The 24,572-nt window shown below is 52.8% G+C and overlaps 9 protein-coding genes across 9 annotated transcripts; 3 read left to right on the forward strand and 6 right to left on the reverse strand.

The window, feature by feature from the left end:
• Positions 1-170: 170 nt before the first annotated feature.
• On the reverse strand, positions 171-846 carry EI97DRAFT_436107 (uncharacterized protein). The gene is made up of 2 exons (XM_033799022.1): positions 718-846; positions 171-609 (listed from the first exon to the last, which is right to left on the reverse strand). The coding sequence occupies exon 2, from the start codon at positions 557-559 to the stop codon at positions 299-301; it is 261 nt and encodes an 86-aa protein (XP_033650996.1). The 5' UTR covers positions 560-609; positions 718-846; the 3' UTR covers positions 171-298.
• A 3,979-nt stretch (positions 847-4,825) lies between these two features.
• Positions 4,826-10,246, reverse strand: EI97DRAFT_436108 (uncharacterized protein). The gene is made up of 4 exons (XM_033799023.1): positions 9,647-10,246; positions 9,448-9,596; positions 7,558-9,390; positions 4,826-7,423 (listed from the first exon to the last, which is right to left on the reverse strand). Exons 1-4 carry the CDS (start codon positions 10,003-10,005, stop codon positions 5,247-5,249), a joined length of 4,518 nt encoding a protein of 1,505 aa, XP_033650997.1. The 5' UTR covers positions 10,006-10,246; the 3' UTR covers positions 4,826-5,246.
• A 1-nt stretch (position 10,247) lies between these two features.
• EI97DRAFT_452386 (uncharacterized protein) lies at positions 10,248-13,230 on the forward strand (the record flags this gene model as incomplete). The annotated part of the gene is made up of 6 exons (XM_033800405.1): positions 10,248-10,466; positions 10,514-12,513; positions 12,567-12,758; positions 12,799-12,906; positions 12,952-13,054; positions 13,111-13,230. The coding sequence occupies 6 exons, from the start codon at positions 10,248-10,250 to the stop codon at positions 13,228-13,230; spliced, it is 2,742 nt and encodes a 913-aa protein (XP_033650998.1).
• A 421-nt stretch (positions 13,231-13,651) lies between these two features.
• On the forward strand, positions 13,652-16,639 carry EI97DRAFT_404353 (tri-functional histidine biosynthesis protein; the record flags this gene model as incomplete). Its single annotated transcript, XM_033796536.1, has 3 exons — positions 13,652-14,495; positions 14,547-16,133; positions 16,205-16,639. The coding sequence occupies 3 exons, from the start codon at positions 13,652-13,654 to the stop codon at positions 16,387-16,389; spliced, it is 2,616 nt and encodes an 871-aa protein (XP_033650999.1). The 3' UTR covers positions 16,390-16,639.
• Positions 16,640-16,796: 157 nt separating this feature from the next.
• On the reverse strand, positions 16,797-19,307 carry EI97DRAFT_436110 (uncharacterized protein). Its single transcript, XM_033799024.1, has 3 exons — positions 18,779-19,307; positions 18,084-18,711; positions 16,797-17,945 (listed from the first exon to the last, which is right to left on the reverse strand). The coding sequence occupies exons 1-3, from the start codon at positions 18,890-18,892 to the stop codon at positions 17,290-17,292; spliced, it is 1,398 nt and encodes a 465-aa protein (XP_033651000.1). The 5' UTR covers positions 18,893-19,307; the 3' UTR covers positions 16,797-17,289.
• On the reverse strand, positions 16,846-17,450 carry EI97DRAFT_158588 (uncharacterized protein). The gene is made up of 2 exons (XM_033793314.1): positions 17,319-17,450; positions 16,846-17,196 (listed from the first exon to the last, which is right to left on the reverse strand). The coding sequence occupies exon 2, from the start codon at positions 17,178-17,180 to the stop codon at positions 16,878-16,880; it is 303 nt and encodes a 100-aa protein (XP_033651001.1). The 5' UTR covers positions 17,181-17,196; positions 17,319-17,450; the 3' UTR covers positions 16,846-16,877.
• A 1,028-nt stretch (positions 19,308-20,335) lies between the features above and the next one.
• On the reverse strand, positions 20,336-21,609 carry EI97DRAFT_424436 (Clavaminate synthase-like protein; the record flags this gene model as incomplete). The annotated part of the gene is made up of 3 exons (XM_033797138.1): positions 21,452-21,609; positions 21,239-21,391; positions 20,336-21,192 (listed from the first exon to the last, which is right to left on the reverse strand). The coding sequence occupies exons 1-3, from the start codon at positions 21,510-21,512 to the stop codon at positions 20,336-20,338; spliced, it is 1,071 nt and encodes a 356-aa protein (XP_033651002.1). The 5' UTR covers positions 21,513-21,609.
• A 124-nt stretch (positions 21,610-21,733) lies between these two features.
• Positions 21,734-23,092, forward strand: EI97DRAFT_436113 (actin-crosslinking protein). Its single transcript, XM_033799025.1, has 2 exons — positions 21,734-22,192; positions 22,249-23,092. The coding sequence occupies exons 1-2, from the start codon at positions 21,798-21,800 to the stop codon at positions 22,718-22,720; spliced, it is 867 nt and encodes a 288-aa protein (XP_033651003.1). The 5' UTR covers positions 21,734-21,797; the 3' UTR covers positions 22,721-23,092.
• EI97DRAFT_158771 (sorbitol dehydrogenase-like protein) lies at positions 22,881-24,571 on the reverse strand. Its single transcript, XM_033793315.1, has 2 exons — positions 24,098-24,571; positions 22,881-24,007 (listed from the first exon to the last, which is right to left on the reverse strand). Exons 1-2 carry the CDS (start codon positions 24,287-24,289, stop codon positions 23,093-23,095), a joined length of 1,107 nt encoding a protein of 368 aa, XP_033651004.1. The 5' UTR covers positions 24,290-24,571; the 3' UTR covers positions 22,881-23,092.
• Position 24,572: the final 1 nt, after the last annotated feature.

Genomic DNA, 24,572 nt, shown 5'->3' on the forward strand with positions numbered 1-24,572 from the left:
TTATTCCGTCCACGCCGCATGTCTGCATCCTGCAAGGTACGATTGCCAAAGCTTAGCGATTTGAATCTCAAACAGTGGCGCTGCCCCCTTACGCGATACCCAAAGTAGACAGCAACCCTTGCCAAGATTTCGACCTCCTGACCTTAAGCTTGTTTCAATATCAAAGTCCGCCAGCATCCTCAAAGTTTGAGGGACTTCTGTGATCCCACCGGCTCGAACAGATTGGTAACCAGAAACCGACTGAGTTCCCTTTGTGCGCAATGAGGAAATGTGGCCAACGGTCGTCAAACGTCACCCCTTAACGCCTTGGAAGCAATGCCTGCAGCTGGAAGCGGGCTTTTGATTTCCGACGGGTTGGAGGCGTTGCTTGCAGTCGTTCAATCCAATGGACGACATCATACTCGTCCGCATCGTGCTGTACATGAATACATCGTCCCCAGTCGAGCATGTCGCCCTCCAATGCAAACCGTCCCTGGCTTCGATACCTGCCGACATACACGTTCAGCGTGATCAGGACTTTGTATACGTCTTCCTTTGTCCAATGGGAGTAGACAAGCATGTCGTTTCCCTTGGCTAGGATGCCGGAATTGTGAACAACGTGCCAGAGGTGCGGGTACAGATATTTCCTTGCAATGCTCCGACTTGGGAGCATCGTCTCGCTGTGCATCTCCAGCAGCCCTTCGAAAACCTCGTTGCAGGCTGACAGAACCTCCTTAGGCGTCCGTGAGAAGAGAACAGCGACCGACTCAAAGCGGCAGCCCACCTGCAGCAGCGTCAGGAGGTGTAAGATCTTCTCCGTCCCGGTGATCTCCTTCGACCTCCGAACGTAGCGGTATTGCCTGAGCCACGCCTCCAGGTCCCGCACTTCGTGTATCTTGACGTAAGCGAGGTGTGGAAGACAGACCCTGGGATCAGAACTGGCTGTCATGACTGCCTGTGTGATGATGCGCCCCTCGGCGCTCCCTACCCTTTTTGTGCGTGGGTCGTTGATACCAACCCCTCCTCGTCTTTCCTCTGCTGCTATGCTCTGCAACACTTCCTTTCGAGATTTCGGCAATACGACTGGAAAGACCACGCCCGACCCTCTTTTCGAATCCGGTTCCGGTTCAACCTTGGCCTCTCCAGGAATCTCGTGAGTTTTGGGAGGACGATAGCTCTCTCGGACTCGATGCAATATTCTGGGCAGAGCGAACGGTGCAGCTCTCGGCCGCGCTCCCTCGGCGCCGTGCTCCTCATCTCCAGGTTCTTGCTCTGGCGTCCTGTCTTTTGGCCCCTCCGCCGCCTTAGCTGCGAGAACCCGCCGGTTTTCGTCACCGGCCACTGCAGTCTCTCCCTCTAGACCTGATGTTCCACTCCCTATCTTCGCTACTGGTATCCATTCCGGAGTGTCACTCGAAACAGGCACGGAAGGCTTCCTCCCACCAGTCACTGTTCGGATTGTCCCCGCCCTAGATCTCGTCAGGGATTCCACTAGTGGTTCTTCCCCTCTGTCCAGCCCCTCCTCAAGTTCTCTGACGCGTCTATACGTCTGCCACACATCGGTCTTGATGTCCCCAACTGTTGAGAACCGTGACTCCAACCTCTCCAAGCCTCTGTGCGCATCCTTCAGGCCCCGCTTGATGACCGCCAGGGAGTCTTTTGCGCCCTCACCGGCGACAGTCTCCAGGAATCTAATCCGAGCATTCATCGCATTTACGTACCCTTGAATCAGACTGAGCTCGTTGTCGATGGACCCAATGAAAAACGATTCGGGTCGAGGTGTCCCCTCTGGAGGTGCTTCTGCAGACATTGCGAGATTGAATCCTGCGCCGGTTGGGAAATTGGTACCACTGTGGGAACAACCAGGTCTGGAAAAGACCGCTCAACCCGAGTCGCAGAAGCTTCGTCAGAGTGAATTGAGCTTTTGAAGTGTATATTCTGGTGCATCATATCAATGGCCTCTTCCAGAGAAGTCCAAGAGTGCTTCTTTTCGATGCTATTCTGACATCTACGGAGCTGCTCGCTTCCACTTCGGCGATACAGTTGAGCTATGTGCCCCACAGCACCTTATGGTGCGGTGACGTCTAGCGCCGCCTTAGCTCCACTAATACACCGTAGTAGCATTCCCAAGTATTCGCTAGTTTCAGTACCTAGGTACTTCCCTCTACTGTCCCTATCTCCTCCGGGGCCGTACATTATCAATCAATTACGTCTCGTTGGAGGTTTGCTTTCCCATCTTACGTGGGACGTATTCCGGCGCAAAACACAATCGCACCGTTTTCAAACAACGGCTAGATCTCCCTTGTTCAGAGCATCCCTTTCCATTTCATTATGAAAGAGCGCTATTAGGAGGACATTACTGATTAACACCAATTGGCTTTACAATATCTACGCGCAGGTGCAGACGCAATCCAACCACAGCACGTGTACCACAGCATCACCTTCTTTCAAGCGCATCGTCGACAACAATAATACCCGCACAAGGGTACAAACGTCAATGATCACATCCCCCATTCAAAGGATATTTCCATCAATGCGTGAGGCCCTCACCACTTCCAACCTGTCCGGATCACCAGAAGACTGTTCAGCCCCTACGCCCTCAGCGGGCGCTGCTGCGTGACGACGTGCCATCCTTCGTTGTCTAGATTGCTTGAATTCTTCTCTTCATTCCTGTCTTCATGTTGGCAAGGATCCCTCTCTGTTGTTTGGACGTCATCACGCGAGTTTCGGTTATTTAATACAGTTAGTAAGCTTTTTGGATGAGGAAGTGTCCTGTCAATCTATTTCTTTGCGCTAACCCTTGGGTAGCAGCTGCATGGATTTGTCGACTGGTTATGTGTTCAGTCTCAGCTCCAAGCAGATTGTCGTCATTGCCATGCCCTTGGACCGCGTCCTCTGTCCGCAAAACATACGCTCCTGCCTCCCACACTGCTAGTCTAGCAGCGTCATGTTTGGCCTCCAGGCTCAAATTCTTCCGTCTTCTCTCTTACAACGGCATTCCACACCTCCCCGCCAACGCGCGGATTTGGCGGACATTCCTCGTACCCTCTAAATCATGAGACAGTAGAACGGGTATACAGGTGGGCATGTTGTGAGCAGAATGTAGAAAATTGTTTGCATCCGTTTTGTTTCGAGGGTGACTCGCACATCCGTCTGATTTTAGTGCGAATCATTCGCCGCAGCACCGTACTCTCCACTTTGAGTCGACACCAGGTATGTGCGCAATCAGCACCAGATGACAGCAGAAGCCCTGGTGCAAGGATTGATAGCAGCTTCTCTCGATAGCATGAGGCCCCTCTCTTGGAAGACGGCAGTGATGGCCTTGTTCCGTGGTGACAGGCAGGAGTCGACTGGATTGTGCCCGACACCAGAATATGTTCCGCACTTGGACATCGAACTGGCTGTCTCGAAAGTTCTTGTAGTACAGACGGTCGAGGTCGAGTGCAGATTCGTAGTCCTCTAGCCTGAGGAGGGAGAAGTGAAGGCGCTGTAGGGTGTCCGACATGTTGAAAGTATTCAAAAGCAGCAAGGGTTCTGCGTAATATTACATACAATTCGAAGATGTCAAAAGAGGAAGCCTTGATTAACAGAGGTTCCCTTTCAAGGGCTTGTGGACTGGAGAGACTTGTGGCATGTTGGTAAAGAGGGATAAAAGGGTTGTTTGGCTTCAAAGCATGGTTGTGGAAGACGAGATTGATCTTGGACCGTCTGCGGTAGGACTTGGCAGTCCTGCTAGTTGCGCGTGGGACTGCTTCGTTTTGGCTTCACTGCACGTTCCAACAACATAGCGACGACGGGGCGTCGCGCGACACCGACCAGTCGTTCAACTTTCCAGCACGTGAGTGACTGAAGAGCCGGTCAAGCTACAAAGACGCGTCCCAAGTTCGCTATGAAAGAACACATAACCAGGGCAGGCTGGGCTCCCCGATCAATTATTGAGGTGGAATTTGTCTTTTTGGGTACGGGATACGGGAAACTTACAAAAGATCTATATATCCAAGTAGAAGTTCGCTCCACTGATAGGCTGCGTATCCCAGCATCTTGCCATGGAGGTGCCCCTGATTCTGATCTCCACTACCTGCACGCTACTGCCGCTTCTTTGCTGCTGGTGGTCTCCGGCAGGTCCGTTCTTGTTCGCCATGTTCGGATTAGGATTACTTCGTAAAGGCTGACTTCAGCAAAATGCTAGGTGAACTCCTTGTAATCCTCGGTCGACGGATGATATTGACAGCCGTTCTAGGGCAGTCAATAAGAAGTTTTTGATTCTGGCGCCGTTTCGGCTGTGGGAACGGATCCTACATGGCTACCAATTCTTCGTGAAGATAAAAAGAATCGCAGTTGTGATCGATGACAACGTGCGAATTGGAGCCCGTAGAGCAGGATCGTCTATGCTGACGGAATTAGTTAGAGAGTTAGGACATATTTGCAGAGCTTACGGTCTCGATTTGAACTATTTAGTATGGAGTCTAACAGATCGACAGTGATGCATGCCTAGGATACTAAGTCACTAATGCAGTTATATCGTCGCATTGCTTGCTCACTAGAATTTAGCACGTGACGGGAGGCAGACTATTGCATCGCGTTATCTACAAACTTGTGTTTCTAACTGCTCGCCTAAGGCTCATCTTCATGATGCCCTATGATTCTTCCGCCGCTCTCCGACTTAAACCTTTGTAAAAGCCAAGCCGTACCTTTAGAACTAAGCTCGGATTGTTTATCTATTAGTTCTCTAAGATTCTGACGGATTCTTCAGTTCAGCACATATCACTGAATGACATGTTGCAGCAAGGCTCCATTTCCCTTCCGTGCCCGACCCTCCTTCCTTACATTGTGAAAACTCAACTTCTCTACACGTATGCTTTATCTACACTCGTTCCTTATAAGGTTATAAGTCGTATTCCCCCTGTTGCCCCACGCTACCCTGTATATGAACAAGTTTTGCCACTTCACATCGTCGACGATAAAGAACACAATGCCTATCAACATCCACAAAAGGAAGACGCTACTCGGCCCATACTGTGTATACAAGCGTGTAGACTGTTGTTAATTATCAAATAGCCATAGACTGCGGATCTTAGATTCCTTGTAGCCATAGTAGCGCAGCTGGAGCGTTCATATAGTATTTAAATCGGGAAGAATTGCAAAAGAAATCATATGATGGGCTGTAAACTCATCTGGATGCAGGGTGAATAGATGAGACATTTATTTTGGACATACTACGGTCCGTCCCGGGACGCTGCAGACTTTGAGATAAGACGGAATTAGTTTCAGTACTCCGTCGAAAGCAGCCTGTACTCTCCGCTTAGTTCTCGTTCAAGTAGATCGGCGAATGGTTGATTTCTCCCTGGGACAGACTTTTTCGATTCGCCAGTATGTTTGGAACAACTCAGAGGCTTATTGCACGGAACTCCATGACGGTCCATGACTCCACATTGCCGATCGAGATCAAATTGCGTATAATCATCGCCGTAGCTGGCCATCATTTTCTCTCGGAAAAGTTTCAGGCCATTTTGGCAGGAAAAGATATGGTAACTCAGCAAGCTCCAACATGTAGTACTGAGGGCTTCGCGGATGGAGAATCCACACCTTAAGCACTTGTAACGAGGCCATGCAGCGAGCTCGAAATGGCTATTACTGACATGTAAATCTCGCTCCCGCATCGAATTGAACATTTTGCCACATTCAATACATGGGGATGGCCATTTTGCCATGACGGAGTTACCGGAATTGTCCCCGGTCCTTTTTCTTTTACGCTCATCTTTGGACTGGTTTGTGATCTTCACTCTCACATCCGGGTTAAGGGCAGTCGCGCTTGTGTTAGACGTTGAGACGCTGTTATTGATTCTCGGGCCCGCAGGATCAACTGTGCCGCTGTCTGTAGACAGTGCATTCCTCCCGTTCCGTCCAGGCTTTGCATTCAGGTGCACGCCCCGTCTGAAGAAGCCTTCGAACTTCCCTTTGTCCCAACTAACGTACGAAGCTCCATGGAACTCTCGAAAGTGTTTACAGAACTCCTTAAAATCATGATACATAGCCGTGCTATCGCAGAGGCCAAGTCTATGACCGGATACATGCGAGATCAATTGACTTTTTGTTGGCAGATATTCACGTTTGGTGCCACATAAGTAGCATAAGGGGTCTTCGCTTATTAATGCGGCGGGAAAGCATAATTCGTGATAGAATCTGCTAGGATCTACCAGTGTCGGCGCGTGGCATGACCAGATGGCCTGACCATGGACGGGGACATGTTGCTCATTCATTTCCCTTGCAGGAGCCGTACCATCATTTCCGCTAGGGTCGTTGGTCGAGACTCGGTTTGGATATACTTCTTGGATGCTCGTAACAGCCGGAGGCAAACTCTGATGGAAACATGACGCACAGAATTGCTCAAACCCCTCAACATATTTTGGTAATTGACGGTAGCATCTGATGTGGTGAATTCCACCGCAAGTTGCGCACCGGCGGCACTGCGACGTTGATGCTGGCAGGAAATTGGAGCATATACACTTGATTGATTCGGGAAGCGTATTATGCACGGACAGTGTCGGGGTATAGGTTGGGTCCACAGGCGCCAAGTAATTCTGAGAGACATTGGAACCTCCGGTACCCATCTGTGGAATTGGTGCCTCAAGAACGTCAGGAGCTGGTTTAGAAGGTGGTTGAACTGACTGTCCGGGCATAACAACCGCGCGCCTAGGCCTTTTTGGGGGTAATCCGGCATAAGGTGAACTATCATTCAACAGCCCAGTCTGGGTCCCAGATCCCGATGGTTGTGAGTTTACGTCGGCTCCATTCAATAATGCGTCAAAGTCAAAGTGGGAGGGTCCGAGACTGATCAGAGTGTCAAAATCAAGGGCTGCAGGCCCGCCGTCCCGGCTTTCGTCTTGCCTGTCGGGTATGCCCACGGAAAGCACTTGTTGGGACAGCTTATCCACCGGTTCCTCGATCGGTGCAGTTGCTATGCCGGAATGATTGTCATTTCCGCTGCGAAGACGTACTCTCGTTTCACCAGCAGGATTCCGGGACCAATGAACAAAGTCGTGGCCTCCTGTAGGAAGCTGGCCCACCCGACGTAAAGACCTAAATGGCGGAGTAGGGTTATGGCAATGGGCAACATGATTCTTCAATAACTGAGCGCTCCGGAAAGGTGGATATTGGCACAGAGGGGCAGAGCACCGGAAACCCCCAGCATGGCCCATCTCATGATCGTGTCGGGCTTCCTCTGATTCGAAGCCGGTAGTTGCACTTGGACAGGTATGTAAGCGACAAGTGTAGGCAGACGTGCGGAATACTCTCTTAAACAGCTCCAAATCTTCTGCGGATGCTCCGGGACAGGAGTCTTGGTTAACGAGATGTTTCACGGCGTTTTGATACGATTCCAATAGTATAGTAATACTGCCCTTTGGCGGACTCGAGCATGAAGGGATTTGGCCATTGCCAGGTCCTAGAAGTTGTCAGCCTACATAAAAAATCTAGCCTAACATAGGTGGTTTGGAAGTATAAGATGGCTCAGGAGATCGACCGCGGAGGCGACATCTCTTATTGCCGACACTCATGAAGCCAAAAGTCGTCACCTACCAGTTTCGATCATCAATTGTGTCTGCAGTTGCTTAAGGGACCTCGCTATCAAGGCACCTCTCACTTGCCGGTAAAGTACTTTGTATTGTTTTATGGAACTCAGCCTCTCATCGATAGTGTCAGCGGTCTCCAGTTCGATCGGAATCCCGGTCAATTTTTCTAGCTTCTCCGAGAGCACATTAGCGAGTCGGAAGAAAGTTGAAGAAGTATCAAAGCCGCTAACAGCCTCATTGAGCAAGTAATCCGTCCAATATTCCGTTGCGTACACGTGGAACCCATGTAGGCCCTTGACCAGACGAAGATTTCTCATTTGGCCGTTGCATGTAGTTGTATTGCTGAAAGCTTCAAGGCCAGAGAGAAGGCATGCGAATGTTGCTTGTCCGTGTTCACGGAGGGTTTCTTGTTCTTTGAGAAGCAAGCTAACTCCTGAGCTTTGAAGATAATCTTTTACAGAGACGTGGATAAAAGCGAAACTGGTGTCTTTTCGTTCCTCAATGAGGGGGCTGCATGCGTCAAGCACATAATGCGGCACTAGGCGATCAACGTCGAAGCTTCCAGAACTGAAGGAAAGAGCTGACAGGAACTCGAGTCTCTTGAGCGGTCTTTTCGAGAACGCAATCCATCCAAGGATGCATCGGATACGATCGACCGAACGGGAATCCAATCTAGCTAGAATTTGAGCCATTATCTTCTCGTAAAATTCGTGTAAACCTTTTGGCAATGTGCGCACACATTCGATAATTTCTGCGCCGGAATAGAAAATGTTTGCTGCTAGATGGTCTAGAACGAGACGGGCATAAAGAAACATTCCATCTGACTTGACGCTGATGAGTGATTGGATTTCCTGGAGTTCTGTAGGCTCGAGATCAAGAGCCCGGATTTTATCGCCGAGTACGTCGAGCTGCATCCGGCGACAAGTGTATTGCTTGATGGCAGCCTTTAAGCTGGGCTTCTGTTGCTCATCGCTGAGAGGTACTACTTCCCCATTTTTAAGGCGCTTTTTCAGCACAACTGATGTTCGACTTGAGACGAGGACCTTGCACACGTATCCGTCTTCGGATCCCCTTCTGGCTGACATTTGGTTCAGCAAGCTGAGTAGTCTTGGCTGTTTCTCCGGTTCACACTCGTCAAGTCCATCTACAACAATCCAGATGGACCTACTTTCGCGTGGGTTTTCTGATATGCCTTTGAGCATGACATCGACCAGCTGTTCCAGGGTGGATAAGGACGGCGAGCGCTTGTTCAGACCGCATTCGCGATACATGTGAGCCACCAGTTCGTCATGGCCAAGAACTAGTTGTATCAATATGGACCTGAGTATCCACTCATATTTTGTGGAGTTCGGGTACGCATAGGTGCAAAAGTGGGTGACGACTGTACAATTCATGGAGAGAAATTTCACAAGTTGGGCCGATAGGACGCTCTTTCCCGAGCCTGGACTTCCTCGGAGCCAAATAAACCGACAGTCACTCTTCTGTTTCAGCCAATCATTAATCTTTGGGTGCTGGAGGATCCATCCACAGGTTCCGGGATATTTGGTTCCCACTTCAGCTATGCCATCGAAGATGGAAACTTGCTCGGTTTCGTCCACCTTCAACCATGACAGAAGCTCTTTATACTCTTTTGTAGTTTGCTGTTCTTCTTGACGCTTGACGCTCTCGAGACTTTCTTCTCTCCAGGTGCACAATTGCTGGCGCATTCGATGGGCTTCAGATATATCACGAGCGTTGGCCTCCAAATCAATCAATTCCCCATGACATCTCAGGTCTTCGAGAATATTGTCAAATCGACGCTGAAAGCGGCCCCAGGAAGTGTGGAAAAGGAGCCTCCACCCTGCAAGTTGTTAGGGGCAGTTACAATAGAACGACCTGGTAAGCGAAAGCACGCTACCTTTCCGACGAACAAACTTGTAAGCATGTTTATGAAACTCTAGAATATCTGCGTAGAAGACTGCGAGAGTCTCCTGAAAACCGGTGTTCGTGGAAAATGTCTCGTTGAGTATAGAGAAACGCTTGAGAGATTCGGCAATTCGGCTGTACCTAAATCGGCTTAGCGCGTGCATCTTGAAGAGACTATCCACAACACATACCCCTTCATGATGGCCTCGAAGGCTTCGACATACTCTGAGGCGACTCTCAGTACGAGAGTGATTGGACTCCAGATCCAGGCCAGATATGGAGTCCCGTTGCACAAGACCTCGACTGCCTTCGCATAGTGCTCTAGACCGTTCAGAAGAGGGGTAAGCCTTCGCATATTGCGAAGGGTCTGTCGCGCTGCGAGTTGTGTCTCAATCTCTTCAGCAGCTGCACGAACTTGGTCCAGATTCGATGCTGATTTCACAATTTCGGAGTCCGCCGGTGTGATAGTGTTTGCAAGACCTTCGAAAGCATCTCTCATAGTGCTCAGTGCCAGAGTGGACACCCTTGATGCCTTCAGCTGGCGAGCCATGTTCCGAGTAACTCCGTCTAGACTTGTCGTACTCCGTATTTCGCGATTAGCAGTAGAGCGGAATGAGAGGATATGGAGCATTGGACCATGGCAGGGCATACTTATGTTTCCTCGCTAGCCATGTCAGCCGCAGAAACTCTGGGAAGGACGCCAGGAGGCTGTGCAAAATGTTTCAGCCTTGCTCATATCAACAACCGTGATATGGCTCTTCGATGGAAAAAAACTATAATCCTTTCTTCATGATGGAAGAGGATCAAATGTCCGGCTCGTGGCCTAACTGGGGGCCGCCAAGCGACTCTCTCACAGCAACTGAGAATCTGTCCGCAGTGGACGATGTTCTTACTGTCCAGCACGTTCAAGGAACCGATGTGCTCATGCTTTCGGAAACCTTCACATCAAACGAAGGCGCCGAAGTCGACCGATGGATTGGCAACCCATCAGACCTCGTGTGCTTTGGGATGGTTTGTCTCCCCTGAGTTAGCTAGCGCATATTTACTGACTTGAGCAGATCCCTCTCATCCCTGGCAAATGTGAGCGAAAGAACACAACTGTAGAAGCGTTTGCTGTGAACTTTGAAGGGTCCGACCGATTCATTTCCACCGATGCACGCCGCGGCAGAGTGATCTCTACACATTATGGGCATATGATTCAAGGTCTCCTTGACGAGACTGTACTGGTGCTACACACCGAATGTGTGTTAGACGACAAGCAAGCTGTTCCTGGCCGCAAGACTTCTATAATAAATTGGCAGGCGCCTTGCTTTCTTAGCATCACGGTCTACGGGCCTCTCGAGCTGTATGACGATATAGGCGTCTGGTTACAAGAGTACGATATCTACCTCCAAGATCCTCAAAGGTGCCATTTGAACGTCAGATATTGCAACCCGCACCGACTGTCATCAGAAGGCTTGCACTCCATACCAATGCTCTCGGAGATGGTCTTTGGAGCGTCTTTATCCCTCCATCTGCAGGACGTCGTGGACCGCCCCGATCCACTGGATATCCTCAGTCGCCAAGACGACCTGGATGAAACACCACAACCCCAACTGGTGGAAACTACACTTTGCAAACACCAAAAGCAAGCTTTGACCTTTATGAGACGTCGGGAGAGGGGATGGGATTTGGAGGGAAACGGGAGTGATATTTGGGGGGTCACAGAAGCAATAGATGGGCAATACTTTATCAACAGAGTTTCAGAGGACTACCAGCCAACTCCGCCAGCGCACTTCGCAGGTGGAATAATCGCTGACCCCATGGGTTTGGGTAAGACTCTAACGATGCTGGCGCTCATTGCAACCGATTTGGAAACCTCTGACACCACGCCTCTCTTGGATCGAAATGATAGTCACCAGCGGCCAGTACAAGCGACACTAGTGGTAGTACCGCAGCCCTTGTTAGGGACTTGGGAGCGTGAGTTGTCGACTCACTTCGTACCCGACAGCGTCCGTTTTCGTCGGCATCACGGCAGGTCAAAAGTGGCTGACGTCGGCGACATCGATGCCGCCCATGTTATTCTCACAACATATCATACCCTATCTGCGGATTACAAAGTACACAGGCAAATGGCCGGTCATGTTATGTTCTCAGTACGGTGGAAACGAATCATATTGGACGAGGCTCATGTTATTCGAAACATGAAATCTCTCCTCTCCCACGCAATTTGTGCGCTTCACGCGACTTCTCGGTGGGCAGTAACTGGAACGCCGATTCAAAATCATCTCAGCGACCTCGCAGCTCTACTTAAGTTTATTCGGGCTCATCCCTACGATGACACGAAAAAGTTCGATGCCGACATATCGCGACTATGGAAGTCAAACGATCCAGAGGAAGCAGTGAAACGCCTCAAACGCCTTGCACACTGCCTCATCCTTCGGCGAGCCAAACGCACAATTGACTTACCTCCTCGTCGGGATACAACCTGTCCTGTAGATTTCAACACAGCTGAGAGAACACTGTACGAGAACGTGCGCCAACAAACCCTGAGAAAGGCGGAAGACGCCCTTCTCCATTCGGATCTATCTTCCTCGGGGATCTTCGTCAACTTCTTACAGCAGATAGAATCAATGAGGCTGGTTTGTAATCTTGGTATCTTCTACCATAACAGGCATGAGCAGCCCAGCTCGCACGAATCGTCGGAATGGACAAGCATGGCGCAAGAAACGTTTAACGTTCACCGTGAGATGGAAATCATCGCGTGCGCGCAATGCCGTTCCATTCTCGAACTCGGAAACGCCTTTACGGACGATTCGTCTTCCCACAATCCGCACTTCTCCCGCTGTCTCCAGTATACATGCCCCGACTGTTCACACAAAACGCGCCTAGCAGGACACCGCCTGGTCTGCGGCCATACCCCTCGGTGCCCAGTGGCACCAATCTCCCTCACGAGTGATTCAATCGAGGAGAGTATCGGCGGCTTGATGCATCCAACGCAGACTTCACCTCCTGAGTTGCCATCCAAAGTCAGGGCATTGATTGCTGATCTCAAATCATTGGCCCCGGACATCAAAAGGTCCAACAAGCCGCAGCTCCCTTCTGCATGACATCATGCTAACCAGCGCACAGTATAGTATTCTCAACCTGGAGATTGACACTCGACCTTGTCGAAACAGGACTGGCACAGCCCGATGCGCGCATACGCTACGTTCGCTTTGATGGAAAAGTGCCTCAAGCTCAGCGTCAGAGTGTTTTAGATCAATTCAAATCTGATCCCAACATCCGCGTTATGCTCCTGACGCTATCATGTGGTGCGGTCGGGTGAGCACTACGTTTCTTCTCCATATGCTGTTCTGAGGAGCCGGAAATCGGCTCCTGATACTCAGATTTGCCGTCTGGAAGCTAATCTATGTTGTGACAGACTCACTTTGACTGAAGCCTCGCGCGCGTATCTTATGGAACCACACTGGTATGTCAATTCTGCCCACGGTCCCCCACCTACTCACAGCGGTAGGAATCCGACTATCGAGGACCAAGCCCTGGCGCGCATTCACCGGATTGGACAGACACGCGAAGTAACGACTATTCGATTCTACATTCGAGATTCATTCGAAGAGGTGAGTCCCAACCCAATAAACCAGCCGCTATGGACTCCAGACTGATCGGGATGTAGCGGGTGAGGGAAGTTCAAGAGTCGAAGAAGAATCTTGCCGGTGTATTGCTTTCAGGGCATGATGGCGGCCAAGCGGACGACAGTCTGAGTGCATTGCAGGTTCGCACAGTCTATCCTTGACGAAGAGTAATGAGTATATCGGAACTGACGAGTGTTCAGCGGCTACGAATGCTCCTCTAAGAATGCAAAACAAGTCTACTTGTGGGGCTGACTTCGAAACAGTAGAAGAATGATGAGCGTACGGAATCTAACTTGGACTTGAAAAAATTGATTTCATTCGATTTCATCGATCAAACTGAGTCTTCTTCGAGGGTTGTATCTCTACGTGTTGAAACGCTGAGGTGGAGATAAACTTTAGCCGCGTCGCGCTAAAGCGCGCCAACACGCGAACGCACGTGCAGCCGGCAAGGGTCCCCGGTAGGCGGGGCAAGGGGAGGTTCCTAGGCGGGGCTTCAGAGCGTCAAATAGTCAACTTTTCCCCGAATGACTGGTCAATCCGTTCATCCACCCATTCTCTTCATACTCACCGAAGCTATACAAGATGGCACCGGCTCTGCTGGCGTCAATTCACCTTGCGAATTATACCAATGCCTCGCAAGGTCTCAATCCCACGACGCTGTCGTTTGTTGGCAACGTTTTCGCCAAAGTCACGCCGGATACTGTCGACCTAGCCCTCACCCATCTTCAGCAGTCGGTTGGCCGCTATACAAACTACCTAGATGTTGCGTCCCTGTCTTCGCTCGACGATGTCGTTTCCCTCCTCGACGCCGGTGCCGCTAAAGTCTTCGTGACCCGCCAACAACTCGATGAGCTTCTCGCACGAAAGATTTCACAGGACAGGCTGGTGTTGGCGCTTCCCGGAAATACAAAGGAGGAGGTGATAGATGCTATCGGGGGCACACAGGTCGATGTCTACTCCCAAGGAAGGGACATCGGACTGGTGGAGGCATGGCTGAAGGAGTACGGAACGGATAGACCTGATGTCTTTGTCCCGTTCGCTTCCCCGGATATGGAGAGTGTCTTGCGGATATCGAAACTCTCGGCCATTCCTGTGATACCGGCTGAGCTGCTCACTGTGGATCCCAAGACAGAGACCGGACTGCTGAGCGTGGCTAAACTCATCCTGTCGGATGCGACGAGCGACCGTCCCGATGGTCTGTTTACCACGCTGGTTACGGACGAGCGTGGTGTTGCTCTTGGTCTAGTATACAGCAGCGAGGAGAGCGTGGCTGAGAGTCTACGGACTGGGAGGGGTGTATATCAGAGCCGGAAGCGGGGCTTGTGGTATAAAGGGGAGAGTAGTGGGGATATTCAGGAGCTGGTTTCGATATCGCTAGACTGCGATAACGATTGCTTGAGGTTTGTGGTACGGCAAAAGGGCAGGGGTAAGGTTTATTGCAATTGCAAGTTGCTATTGTATAGCTGACTCTGTTTAGGATTCTGCCACCTGGCCACCTCGACCTGCTTCGGCGATTACACTGGTCTTTCGCGGCTTCAGCAAACACTCCAGAGCCGCAAGGCATCCGCCCCGGAAGGGTCCTACACTGCACGACTCTTCAACGATCCTCAGCTGCTAAGAGCAAAGATTCTTGAGGAGGCGACCGAGCTGTGCGACGCAAATACCAAAGAGGAGATTGCTTTCGAAGCCGCCGACCTGCTATACTTCGCTTTGACGAAATGTGTAGCTGCCGGTGTCTCATTAGAGGATGTAGAGCGCAATCTAGACGCGAAGAGCATCAAGGTCAAGCGGAGAAAGGGCGATGCCAAACCCGCATTCGTAACACAACCGACACATACTGCGGCACCCAGCAACGGTGCAAGCACAACTGAGAAAGTCAAGCAAGCCGCCTCAGTGCCACCGAGTCAAGGCGACGCTGCTGGCACCAAGGACGGAAAGATTACCATGAAGCGGTACATTACCGCCAACGAAACCCCCAAGACCATCCAATCCGTCCTCCAGCGACCCTCCCAACGCTCCAACGAGAAGATTGTGGGAATCTGCCACCCCATCATCGAAGCCGTCAAGACGCGCGGAGATGCCGCAGTCCTCGAGTACACGCACAAGTTCGACAAGGCGACTTCGCTGAAGTCACCTGTTCTTCGCGCACCGTTTCCTGAATCCATGATGCAGCTCGCCCCCGATACCATCAAGGCCATCGACATCTCCTTTGAAAACATTCGCAAATTCCACGCTGCGCAGATTGACAAGCCGCTCGTCGTGGAGACGATGCCCGGTGTCGTCTGCTCGCGTTTCTCTCGACCGATCGAACGCGTAGGCCTCTACGTACCCGGAGGCACCGCCGTTCTCCCCTCGACCGCCCTCATGCTCGGCGTGCCCGCCATGGTCGCCGGCTGCAAGAAGATTGTCCTCGCATCCCCGCCTCGTCCAGACGGCAGCATCACCCCTGAAATCGTGTATGTCGCGCACAAGGTCGGCGCCGAAGCCATCGTGCTCGCAGGCGGCGCGCAGGCCGTCGCCGCACTCGCCTACGGCACCGAGAGCATAACCAAGGTCGATAAGATCCTCGGGCCCGGGAACCAATTCGTGACTGCGGCCAAGATGATAGTGTCCAACGACACCAACGCCGGAGTCAGCATCGACATGCCCGCGGGCCCCAGCGAGGTGCTCGTCGTGGCGGACGCGACTGCGAATCCGGTATTCGTGGCTTCGGACCTGCTCAGCCAGGCGGAGCACGGCGTGGATTCGCAGGTCATTCTGATCGCCGTGGGACTGAACGAGGCGCAGCTCGCGGCGATTGAGGACGAGTTGCATAACCAGGCCATGGCGCTGCCGCGGGTGGATATCGTGCGCGGCTCGATTGAGCATTCGATTACGCTGGTCGTGGACACGATTGAGGAGGCGATGCGGTTGAGCAATGCGTACGCGCCCGAGCACCTGATTCTGCAGGTGCGGGAGGCGGAGCGAGTGGTGGAGCTGGTGGAGAATGCGGGGAGCGTGTTTGTGGGACCGTGGACGCCTGAGAGCGTGGGCGATTACTCGGCTGGTGTTAATCACTCGTTGCGTAAGTCTTTTCCCCTTTTCCTTTTCAGCTTCTTTTGCCTAGGAGATGCGGCTAACTGGGCTGGATGGTAGCGACGTTCGGCTACGCAAAGCAATACTCTGGCGTCAACCTGGGGTCGTACCTCAAGCATATCACCAGCTCGAACTTGACGCAGGAGGGACTGAGGAATGTCGGGGCGGCGGTGATGGAGTTGGCTAGGGTCGAGGAGTTGGAGGCGCATAGGAGGGCGGTGAGTTTGCGGTTGGGCGTGCCGTGATGCAGTTATTATCTCTGCGGTTTGGACGTGTTGACTGGGTTTACGTTGTGTTGGCCTGCTGTTGAAAAATGCGGAGGGGAGGGGAGGGGAGGGATGGAGCGGTTAGGTTATTGTACTTCTCGGGTCCGTGATGGAGAGGGTATATGCACATATAGATGGGATGGCAGATTGTATGAATGGTGCAAGACACGCTCCAGGAAGATATGATTCTTTCCCACCTGCGGCGCCTATGTTCTCCTGACTATCTGATGTATCTATCTGCTCCGTACTTGGTCGCTAAGTTGGGTTGGCACGTTAAGATGATCAAGTCCATTATAACGTCTCCAAGCGGACATAGTGGTAGGACAACGGACAGACTTCCCAACTGCGTACAATCATCAACATGTCTACGTCTCATCACAACGAAGTCCACACATATTAAGTAGCATTCGACATCTTTCCCGGTACTAGCTGCCTTCTAATGTTAGTAGGCTACGTACTAAGTGGAACTATATACATATATCCCTCTTATTTAATTGCCCACACCCACCCCAAGAAAATGCATGCAGGAATCCCAAAAAAAGAAAAAGACTAGAACAAACTGATGACTCCGCAAAGGAAGGTCTGCGTCTTGAAGAAGAAAGAATATACGCCGCATGCGCCGTCCATCCGTCCGTCCATGCGTCCGGTTTCCAATGAATGAAGAGTAGTCGTAGCGGATGCGTGTCGCAATCTATATACACGATGAAAAAAAGTGGCCATTCGGATGTAAATGGCGATGGTAGTGTGTCGAAGAAGTGTAGCAACCCCATACAAATGAGGTTTCGCGGATGCAGCGGCGCGAATACGGATGTCTAGAGTCCGGTCAATAAATATGTTTTTCCCTTTTCCTCCTCGTCTTCTTCTTTTCTGCTCGCTGCTCTATGCAAACTGCATCCCCCTCTTCTCGCCCTCCTCCTCATTGTCAAACACGGCATCCTCCAACGACTTGGTCAGCCGCGCACACCACGCATCCACATACGTCGTCCACAGACTCGCAATCGTATACTCGACGAGGAAGAAGACGGGAATGGCGATCATGAATACACCCGTGCCCGGTCGGGGGATATAATGATACACATCCTCGCCTTTCTCGTCCTTCTCGACCGAATACGGCTGCCCGGACCAGCCGTAGATCAACCGGGCGGCGAAGACGCGCAGTACGGTCCCGTGGGTGAGGTAGACGGCGAAACTATTGCGTCCCAGCCACATGAACATGCCGTTGCTGAACATGGACTGCAGCGTCGGGGACAGCCAGATGCCCGTCACGGCCATGTCCCAGCCCACGGCCGTCCACCGGCGGGGCCAATCCGCGTCGGGCGGGAAGATGTAGGTGCCCAGCCATTGTAGCTGGGAGGACCAGGTGGACCATTCGGGGCGCTCGAGCGGGTAGCCGGCGACGTAGATGCCGAGGAGGATGAGGAGGGTTTGGACGGCACGGCGGGTGTTGGGCCAGCGGGCGCAGAGGTCGCGGAACCAGGGCTCGGAGCCCATGTCGCAGAGGAGGACGCCGTAGAGGAACTGGAGGGCGAAGGTTTCTGGGAGACGCGGTTAGCGGGGTGGTGGTGGTGGCACTGGCGGGGAAGAGACGGGAGGAACGTTGGACAGGTGGAACGACAGCCCGGAAAGCGCTGTTGCAACATCAACGCAACATCAACAATTCAAAAGTGACGTACCAACAAATCCGGTGTAGTCCAGCCAGTGCCAGCATAAGAGCACCAAGAGAGTGAATGTCCGGAACTTGTTCTTCATGTACATGGTCGCAAAAAGGACAACGTAGATCATGAAGGCGCCTCGGAGGAGGGGCTCCAAGGCCCATTGATGGTCGTCGTAGTCGTTGTGATTCTCCACCCAGTTCCTCTGCAACTGTCTGAACAGACGGGGAATCTCCGTGTCCAGACTTCCGATATCCTGAGGACTCGAGGTCCTCAACCACTCCGAGTCGCAGCGGTGGGCGACGGTGAAGCCTCCAATCTGAGCAAAGAACCAGGCGACGAGGATGGCAATCGTCGAGGGGAGGATCAAGCGCGGCGGCCTGCGGAAGGCGGATTTGGCCAGCGTGGAGAGGGCAGCCGACGTATTACCGGATTTGGCCTGGCGGAGAGGCTTGATGGCGCAGACGTAGCCCGTCAGGAAAGCGAACATGGTGACTCCTATGCGGCCCTGCCAGGGAAGTCGGAGGAAGGGCAGCTGGAGGAGCCTGGGAGCAGCATCCTCGCTGTCCCTGGGGAACCACAGCGAGTAATCCCATGCGCGGCAGAGATGGGTGACGACGACGAAGAATGAGGCTACTCCGCGGACGCCCTGAGGAACATGGGAATTAGAAAAAGCCCATTGAGGTGTCAGAAAGCACGACAGGGGCATTGCTTACCTCGACCCAAGTCACGTTCTGTCTCCCATCTCTCCTCGCGCCGGCGCTGGACGAGTCTGCGGAGGGGAGGAGGGAGCGTCGCAGGTGCGAGAGCTGCGGCGGGATCGAAGGCATGCCATGCAAGAGGAAAGGTGCCAGGGCGGGCTATCGGAAGGATGAGGCTGCACTCCGTACGTAGGGAACAGGGGCTCGCTAGTGTTGGGGTACGCTCTGGGGGCCACCAGCGAGCGATGTTAGGGACAGGAGGGGAGGATAGAGGACGGAGCACACAGGCAAGATAAAAGGAACCGAAGGGGGAGGCGGAGAGAGGTTTATGGAGGGTTGAGAAAAGCTACGGAGGACATTTGGCCTGAGGTTCAACATTGCCCAGAGCCGCTGCCATGGCATTGATGGGCTGCCATGGCTGCCATGGCTCCCATGGCTGGGATTCTGGCAGGAAAAGGCGGAAAGTCAAAGGCAGCGTGCATGGGCCGACTCCTGGGGGTGCATCCTTGTGAATAAAAATACATAGCACCGAGTAATCGTAATCGTGATATCTCCCGTTGAGGAGTGCGATGACGCAGATCAAGGAGTTAGCTGGGTACTAGTCAAGATGAATTGTCCACGTCGTCAGCCTCGTCTGACCATCCTATCTGACATAACACAGTACTATCTGGTTTTAATATCTACACAGTACAAAAACCGGATGGAAGCCAGTTATCCCCGGTTTCTCGAAATTCTCTGCGTTCCAAAGGCTCTTATCTGCCCCTGAAGAATATGTCGCACAACATCAGACTGCACAATCTCTGCAATAATACAAGTATTTCGACCCCTTCAGGGTCGATCTTGATTCCATGCGGTCAAAGACAAGACGTCTCCACTTGTTTTGATAGCCATCGGCAGCCATCATCCGCTGCTCAAACAACGACGCCTCACCCCGAGATGAATTCATCCCCACCACTTGCGCGTCCCCGGCTTGGCTGAGAGGCTTGCCGGTCGTTCCCGCAGCCACACGAGACCTCCCCGTCCTCTGCTGAGATTCTGCTTGGATCTCAGGGCACGGCATGCATGTACATACATTCTGTACAAATACAAGTACACAGGACTGTGTATTAATAACACCGCTCCGCACCCGAGCAGCTGCAGCTAAGAACCTGCAAAAATCCGCCGTAATCCTTCTCCCGGGTTTACGGACTATCATTATTGTCATCACCTGCTTGGCATGGTTTGTCGGGCATTAATGCTGTGTTCCAATAATGAAAATGGCCAACTTTCACTGAAGCATTCTCCTTTGTTCTGCTTCTCAGGCTTAACGCCGCGACTGGACCGTGCGAGTTTCTTGAGATGGCGGATTGCGTGTCGTTCTTTCTTGCGACTCACCCAGGTGGCATCCAGCGGGAGCTTTTAGAATCAGATCAATCACCACCACCGGAAACCCCTGAGTGCCAAGGCCCGCTAGCCATTCATCCAATGATGCATCGCCAGGAGTACCGTGGTGGAACGACTTCGTACTGGTTATAATTTCATACCGTTACGTCACTCCAACAAGGACATAGACACAGTATGTACTGTGACCTCCTAATGGTTCTTCTCCACAATCTCCTTCGCAAACGCTGCAAAGTCCCTCGTCTCATCCACCTTCTCCCATAGATTCGGCTGCGTGAACACCGCTAACGTATTCCGCGCCACCTTTCCTCCAGCCCCATGCGCCGCCCCTCGAACAAAATGCGGCACCGCCTTGAACTTCCCCTTGGTAATCACCTCGAGCGCTTCGCCCGTCTGGAACGCAAGACAATCTCGAGGAATGGCAACCTTGGTCCTCACACCCGTTCGAGAGTGAATGTACAGCCCGGCCTTGGGGTCGGGCGACCGATCCAACTCCTCGAGGGGTGCGAAAGATGCGCCCGTTTGGGGTGGGTGAGACGCCTCGTCGACGAACATGGCCGAGGTAAGGCCCGTTAGACAGCCGTGGTCGACGTGCGTGGCACACCAATCGTCTTCGTCCTTGATATCACCATCGCTTTCTGTTCCCTGGGTTTCAGGTGAGGGGAAGTAGTGGAGCAAGCGCGCCTTTGTTGATACGCTCGTCTTGACCACGTGCTCGAGATAGCCCCTCGTGTAGCCCTCAATGTTGGCTTCCGCGTACCTGTCACAGGCACGAGCGACCAGTGCGGCGACGTCGATGATGAGGGTGCACAGCTCGCGGAAGGTCGTCTCGAATCCTGGAAGAAGCTCCTCGGACGGCCAGACATTGGGAGCAGTGTACTCTGGGAAGGAAGGGTACCTCTCCGCCATTTTCTTCTGCTCAGCTTCGAAGCCGGGTGCGCAGTTGACATAGTAGGATCCCTTCAGCGTGTCGTATCGTCCGTCCTTGAGCGTTTCCTTGCCGCAGGACCATCCTACCAGCCATTTTGATACCGGAGATTCAAGCTTCTCTGCGCATTGTCAGATATGATTCAAGTTTAGAGAGACCTCACATACGTAATTCCTCTTGAGGAAGATTTGCGAGAGCGGACGAGTAGGACAAGAGTCTCCGTCTGAGATCATGGAATTTTACAGGAAGGTCTTTGACGACGATGATGCCCAGAGAAGCTGGTCCAAATGCCTCCTCCAACGTCGAGAAGTCGATCTTGTCTGCACCCCTTATTAGCATATGTCATATATCAATACACACAACAATCCTTCCGTATTTACCGTTCTTTAGATCGTCCAAGCTGACTGACACGGCAGCTTGTTGTGTTACACCACTCGACATATTGACTTAACCTGGACAAAACCAGATAGATCAAGTGAGCGAGGCTTTCTTGCCTTTCCGAAGGAATATCTCTTTTTCACTTGTATTGAAAACAAACAAAAGTTGCCCTGCGACCCGAGGCCAAACATTCACCTGCCTAAACCGCGTTCTGCCGCTGCTGACCGCCCGAGCCATCGGTCCCTTCCGCCCAGACACCAAGACAGCATGCATCATCACATCGACTAGCTGTGAGGCATGCCTCAGATTTCCCCATAGCCTTACGAATCTTTCAACCGCTTCTCCGCAATGCCCACCCCCCTGCACTTCAAAGGCGACAAGAAGACGAAAAAGCGCAAGCGCGTCCCCGAGCTCTCCGACGCCGACGTCTCCGCCAAATACTCCGACTCCTCCGCCGTCACCACCACCAAAAAGGACATCAATACCGCAGAACCTCACGACGACGACTCCTGGGTCAGCGCCGAGGTCCCCAGCGACATCTCCGGTCCCATAATCGTGGTCCTGCCTACAGAACCCGCGAGCTGCCTAGCCTGCGACGCCAATGGCTCCGTCTTCACGCTTCCGATTGAGAATTTCGTAGACGGCGATCCCGCGACCGCGGAACCGCATGATGTGCGGCAGGTGTGGGTTGCGAATCGGGTGGCTGGGACGGAGAGTCTGAGCTTGAAGGGGCACCATGGGAAGTACGTAACCATAACACCTCCCACCAATGCTTGAATGGCGACTGATGAGACTTCAGGTATCTAAGTTGCGACAAATACGGCCTTCTGACAGCAACCGCGACCGCAATCTCGCCTGCCGAATCATTCCTCTGCATCCCCGTGCCGGACAACCCGGCCACCTTCACCCTGCAAACCGCCCGCGATACCTTCCTCACCGTCGACTCCTCCTCCGCCTCTGCGAAAAAGACCTCCTCCTCCTCATCATCATCGTCCAAATCCACCACCCCCGTCCGCGGCGACGCCGAATCCATCTCCTTCAACACCACCTTCCGCATCCGCATGCAGGCGCGCTTCAAGCCCAAGCTCAAGGCCTCGAAACAGGAGAAGGCGCAGGCCAAGATTACGCGTGCCGAGCTGGAGAAGCTCGTCGGGAGGCGGCTGGACGAGGACGAGGTGCGCAAGTTGAAGAGGGCGAGGCGCGAGGGCAATTTCCATGAGGAGGTGCTGGATATCAAGGTTAAGAGCAGTCATGATAAGTTTGCGAGCTGAGTAAGCGGCGAAGGGGTAATAGTCGAGGACATGGGCAAGACTATTGCATTTCATAGGGATTGAATGCCGTTGGTAGTGCAATGGAAGGAGTAGGGATCATTAGAGCGAATAAAGATCGGACCTCAGCATGGATAAAGAGGGACATGATGTTTGTCTATTGGAAAGATGCTTTCTGTGTTGGAGAAAGCGACGGTCATAAAAGCAGGTATGAATTTCCCTCCGCAACTGGACACCTTCTAGGCTGATGTACTCTCAAACCAGACTGCAAGGCCAATACATTGAACTTCACTTACTCAGCGCTTCTGCGCAGAGGCAATATCTATATCCACGTGCAGGAAAAAAAGACCCCCAACCACCCCCATATTACCACCACTATTCCTCCAGATTCTGAATCTGCACCTTGATGGCGCCCGTCTTCGGATCCCCCGCCGTCTTGAACGCCTCGACGGCATCCTCGATGCCGAACCGATGCGTCACCAACCTCTTCGTATCAATGATGCCCTCCTTCATCAACCGTATCGCCTTGGGCCACGTATTCGCGTACCGATACTGGAACTGCAGATCGACCTCGCGCGTGCTGAGCGTCATAAAGGGGATCTTGATCTCGTTCTTGCCCACGCCAATGACGAACACTTTCCCCCCGAACCTCACCGTCTCGATGGCAGACGCGATACTGCTCTCGACGCCCGTGCACTCGAGCGCGAAGGCCGGTTGCACCCCTTCCATGAGCTTGTGAATCGCAGAGGCGAAGTCCGCAGGCGTATGGCTGAACTCGACCTTGTGTGTCTTCACGCCGGGTACCAGGCTCTGCGCAAACTTCAACCGCCCCTCGTCGATGTCGGTAATCACGATGGGTGCCGCGCCCGCCGCGCGACAGCACAGCAACGTCACGAGGCCAATGGGTCCCGCGCCGCAGACCAGCACTGGATCACCCAGCCTAACATTCGCGCGATCCATGCCCGCCAGCGCGACGCTCAACGGTTCCAGCATGGCGCCGTCCTCGTAGGTCAGGTTATCGGGTAGCTTGTGGCACCATTTTGCCGGGTGGGTGAGGTAGCGGCGCAGCAGGCCTGGGTAAGGCGGGGTGGAGAGGAAGGCGACATCGGGACATCCGTTGTAGCGGCCCGTGAGGCAGGGTTCGCAGCTCAGGCAGGGGATGTTGGGTTCGATAGCGATGCGGTCGCCCGGTTGCAGGTGCGTGACGGAGGGGTGCACGGCGAGGACGAGGCCGGCGGATTCGTGGCCTAGGATGTGCGAGTCGCGGACGATCATGGGGCCGATGCAGCCCTTGGGGAATCATGTTAGTTGTGGATGAGGGTTACTGCGGCAACTGCTGGGAAGGAAGTGGGATAGGGATAGACTAGGGGATCGACCTACAGCGTGCCAGAAGTGAATGTCGGAGCCGCAGATACCCGTGCTCTTGACATTGATGAGGACTTCGCCCTCCTTGAGGTTCGCTTTGCCTTGCTGGACTTCGTCGAGGGAAGGGGAGGCTTCGGCGACCCAGAGGTCGTGGTTCGGGTTCGTGTAGACGCCGATGTTGGGTTTGCTGGGGTGGATTTCGGACATGTTTTTGTTTTCTTTGGGTTCGGTGTACGTGTGTGGGAGGAGGGAGGGGAGGAGAAGGAGGAAGAGCGGATGAGTGGGCTTTGACTGGGAGTGTTTGATGCCCGGTGGGTTGTTGAGATAGATAGGAGGGGGAGATGTATGGGACGTGGTGGGGTAGCAATGAAACCAGTTATCACTCCCAGGTAGCAAGAGATGAGGGAAGACGTTCACGTTAAAAGTACTTTATTAATCGAGAATTCAAAAAGTACAACTTTGCTTTTATAAAAACCCAAAGGCACGCGTG

This window comes from Westerdykella ornata, assembly GCF_010094085.1.
Source record: "Westerdykella ornata strain CBS 379.55 unplaced genomic scaffold EI97scaffold_27, whole genome shotgun sequence".
NCBI classification, from domain to species: Eukaryota; Fungi; Ascomycota; class Dothideomycetes; order Pleosporales; family Sporormiaceae; genus Westerdykella; species Westerdykella ornata.

What these genes read in the sequence shown, in the direction of transcription:
- EI97DRAFT_436107 (XM_033799022.1), bottom strand. Translation starts at nt 559, where the DNA reads ATGCTTGTCTACTCCCATTGGACAAAGGAAGACGTATACAAAGTCCTG.
- EI97DRAFT_436108 (XM_033799023.1), bottom strand. Translation starts at nt 10,005, where the DNA reads ATGGCTCGCCAGCTGAAGGCATCAAGGGTGTCCACTCTGGCACTGAGC. An exon ending in TTCGAGGCCATCATGAAGGG is followed by an intron (nt 9,597 to 9,646) that starts GTATGTGTTGTG and finishes AAGCCGATTTAG; the next exon opens with GTACAGCCGAATTGCCGAAT. An exon ending in ACAATTGATGATCGAAACTG is followed by an intron (nt 7,424 to 7,557) that starts GTAGGTGACGAC and finishes GACAACTTCTAG; the next exon opens with GACCTGGCAATGGCCAAATC.
- EI97DRAFT_436113 (XM_033799025.1), top strand. Translation starts at nt 21,798, where the DNA reads ATGCCCACCCCCCTGCACTTCAAAGGCGACAAGAAGACGAAAAAGCGC. An exon ending in TTGAAGGGGCACCATGGGAA is followed by an intron (nt 22,193 to 22,248) that starts GTACGTAACCAT and finishes ATGAGACTTCAG; the next exon opens with GTATCTAAGTTGCGACAAAT.
- EI97DRAFT_158771 (XM_033793315.1), bottom strand. Translation starts at nt 24,289, where the DNA reads ATGTCCGAAATCCACCCCAGCAAACCCAACATCGGCGTCTACACGAAC. An exon ending in ACATTCACTTCTGGCACGCT is followed by an intron (nt 24,008 to 24,097) that starts GTAGGTCGATCC and finishes TGATTCCCCAAG; the next exon opens with GGCTGCATCGGCCCCATGAT.
- EI97DRAFT_436110 (XM_033799024.1), bottom strand. Translation starts at nt 18,892, where the DNA reads ATGCCTTCGATCCCGCCGCAGCTCTCGCACCTGCGACGCTCCCTCCTC. An exon ending in AGAACGTGACTTGGGTCGAG is followed by an intron (nt 18,712 to 18,778) that starts GTAAGCAATGCC and finishes CATGTTCCTCAG; the next exon opens with GGCGTCCGCGGAGTAGCCTC. An exon ending in GGACTACACCGGATTTGTTG is followed by an intron (nt 17,946 to 18,083) that starts GTACGTCACTTT and finishes CGCGTCTCCCAG; the next exon opens with AAACCTTCGCCCTCCAGTTC.
- EI97DRAFT_158588 (XM_033793314.1), bottom strand. Translation starts at nt 17,180, where the DNA reads ATGGGGTTGCTACACTTCTTCGACACACTACCATCGCCATTTACATCC.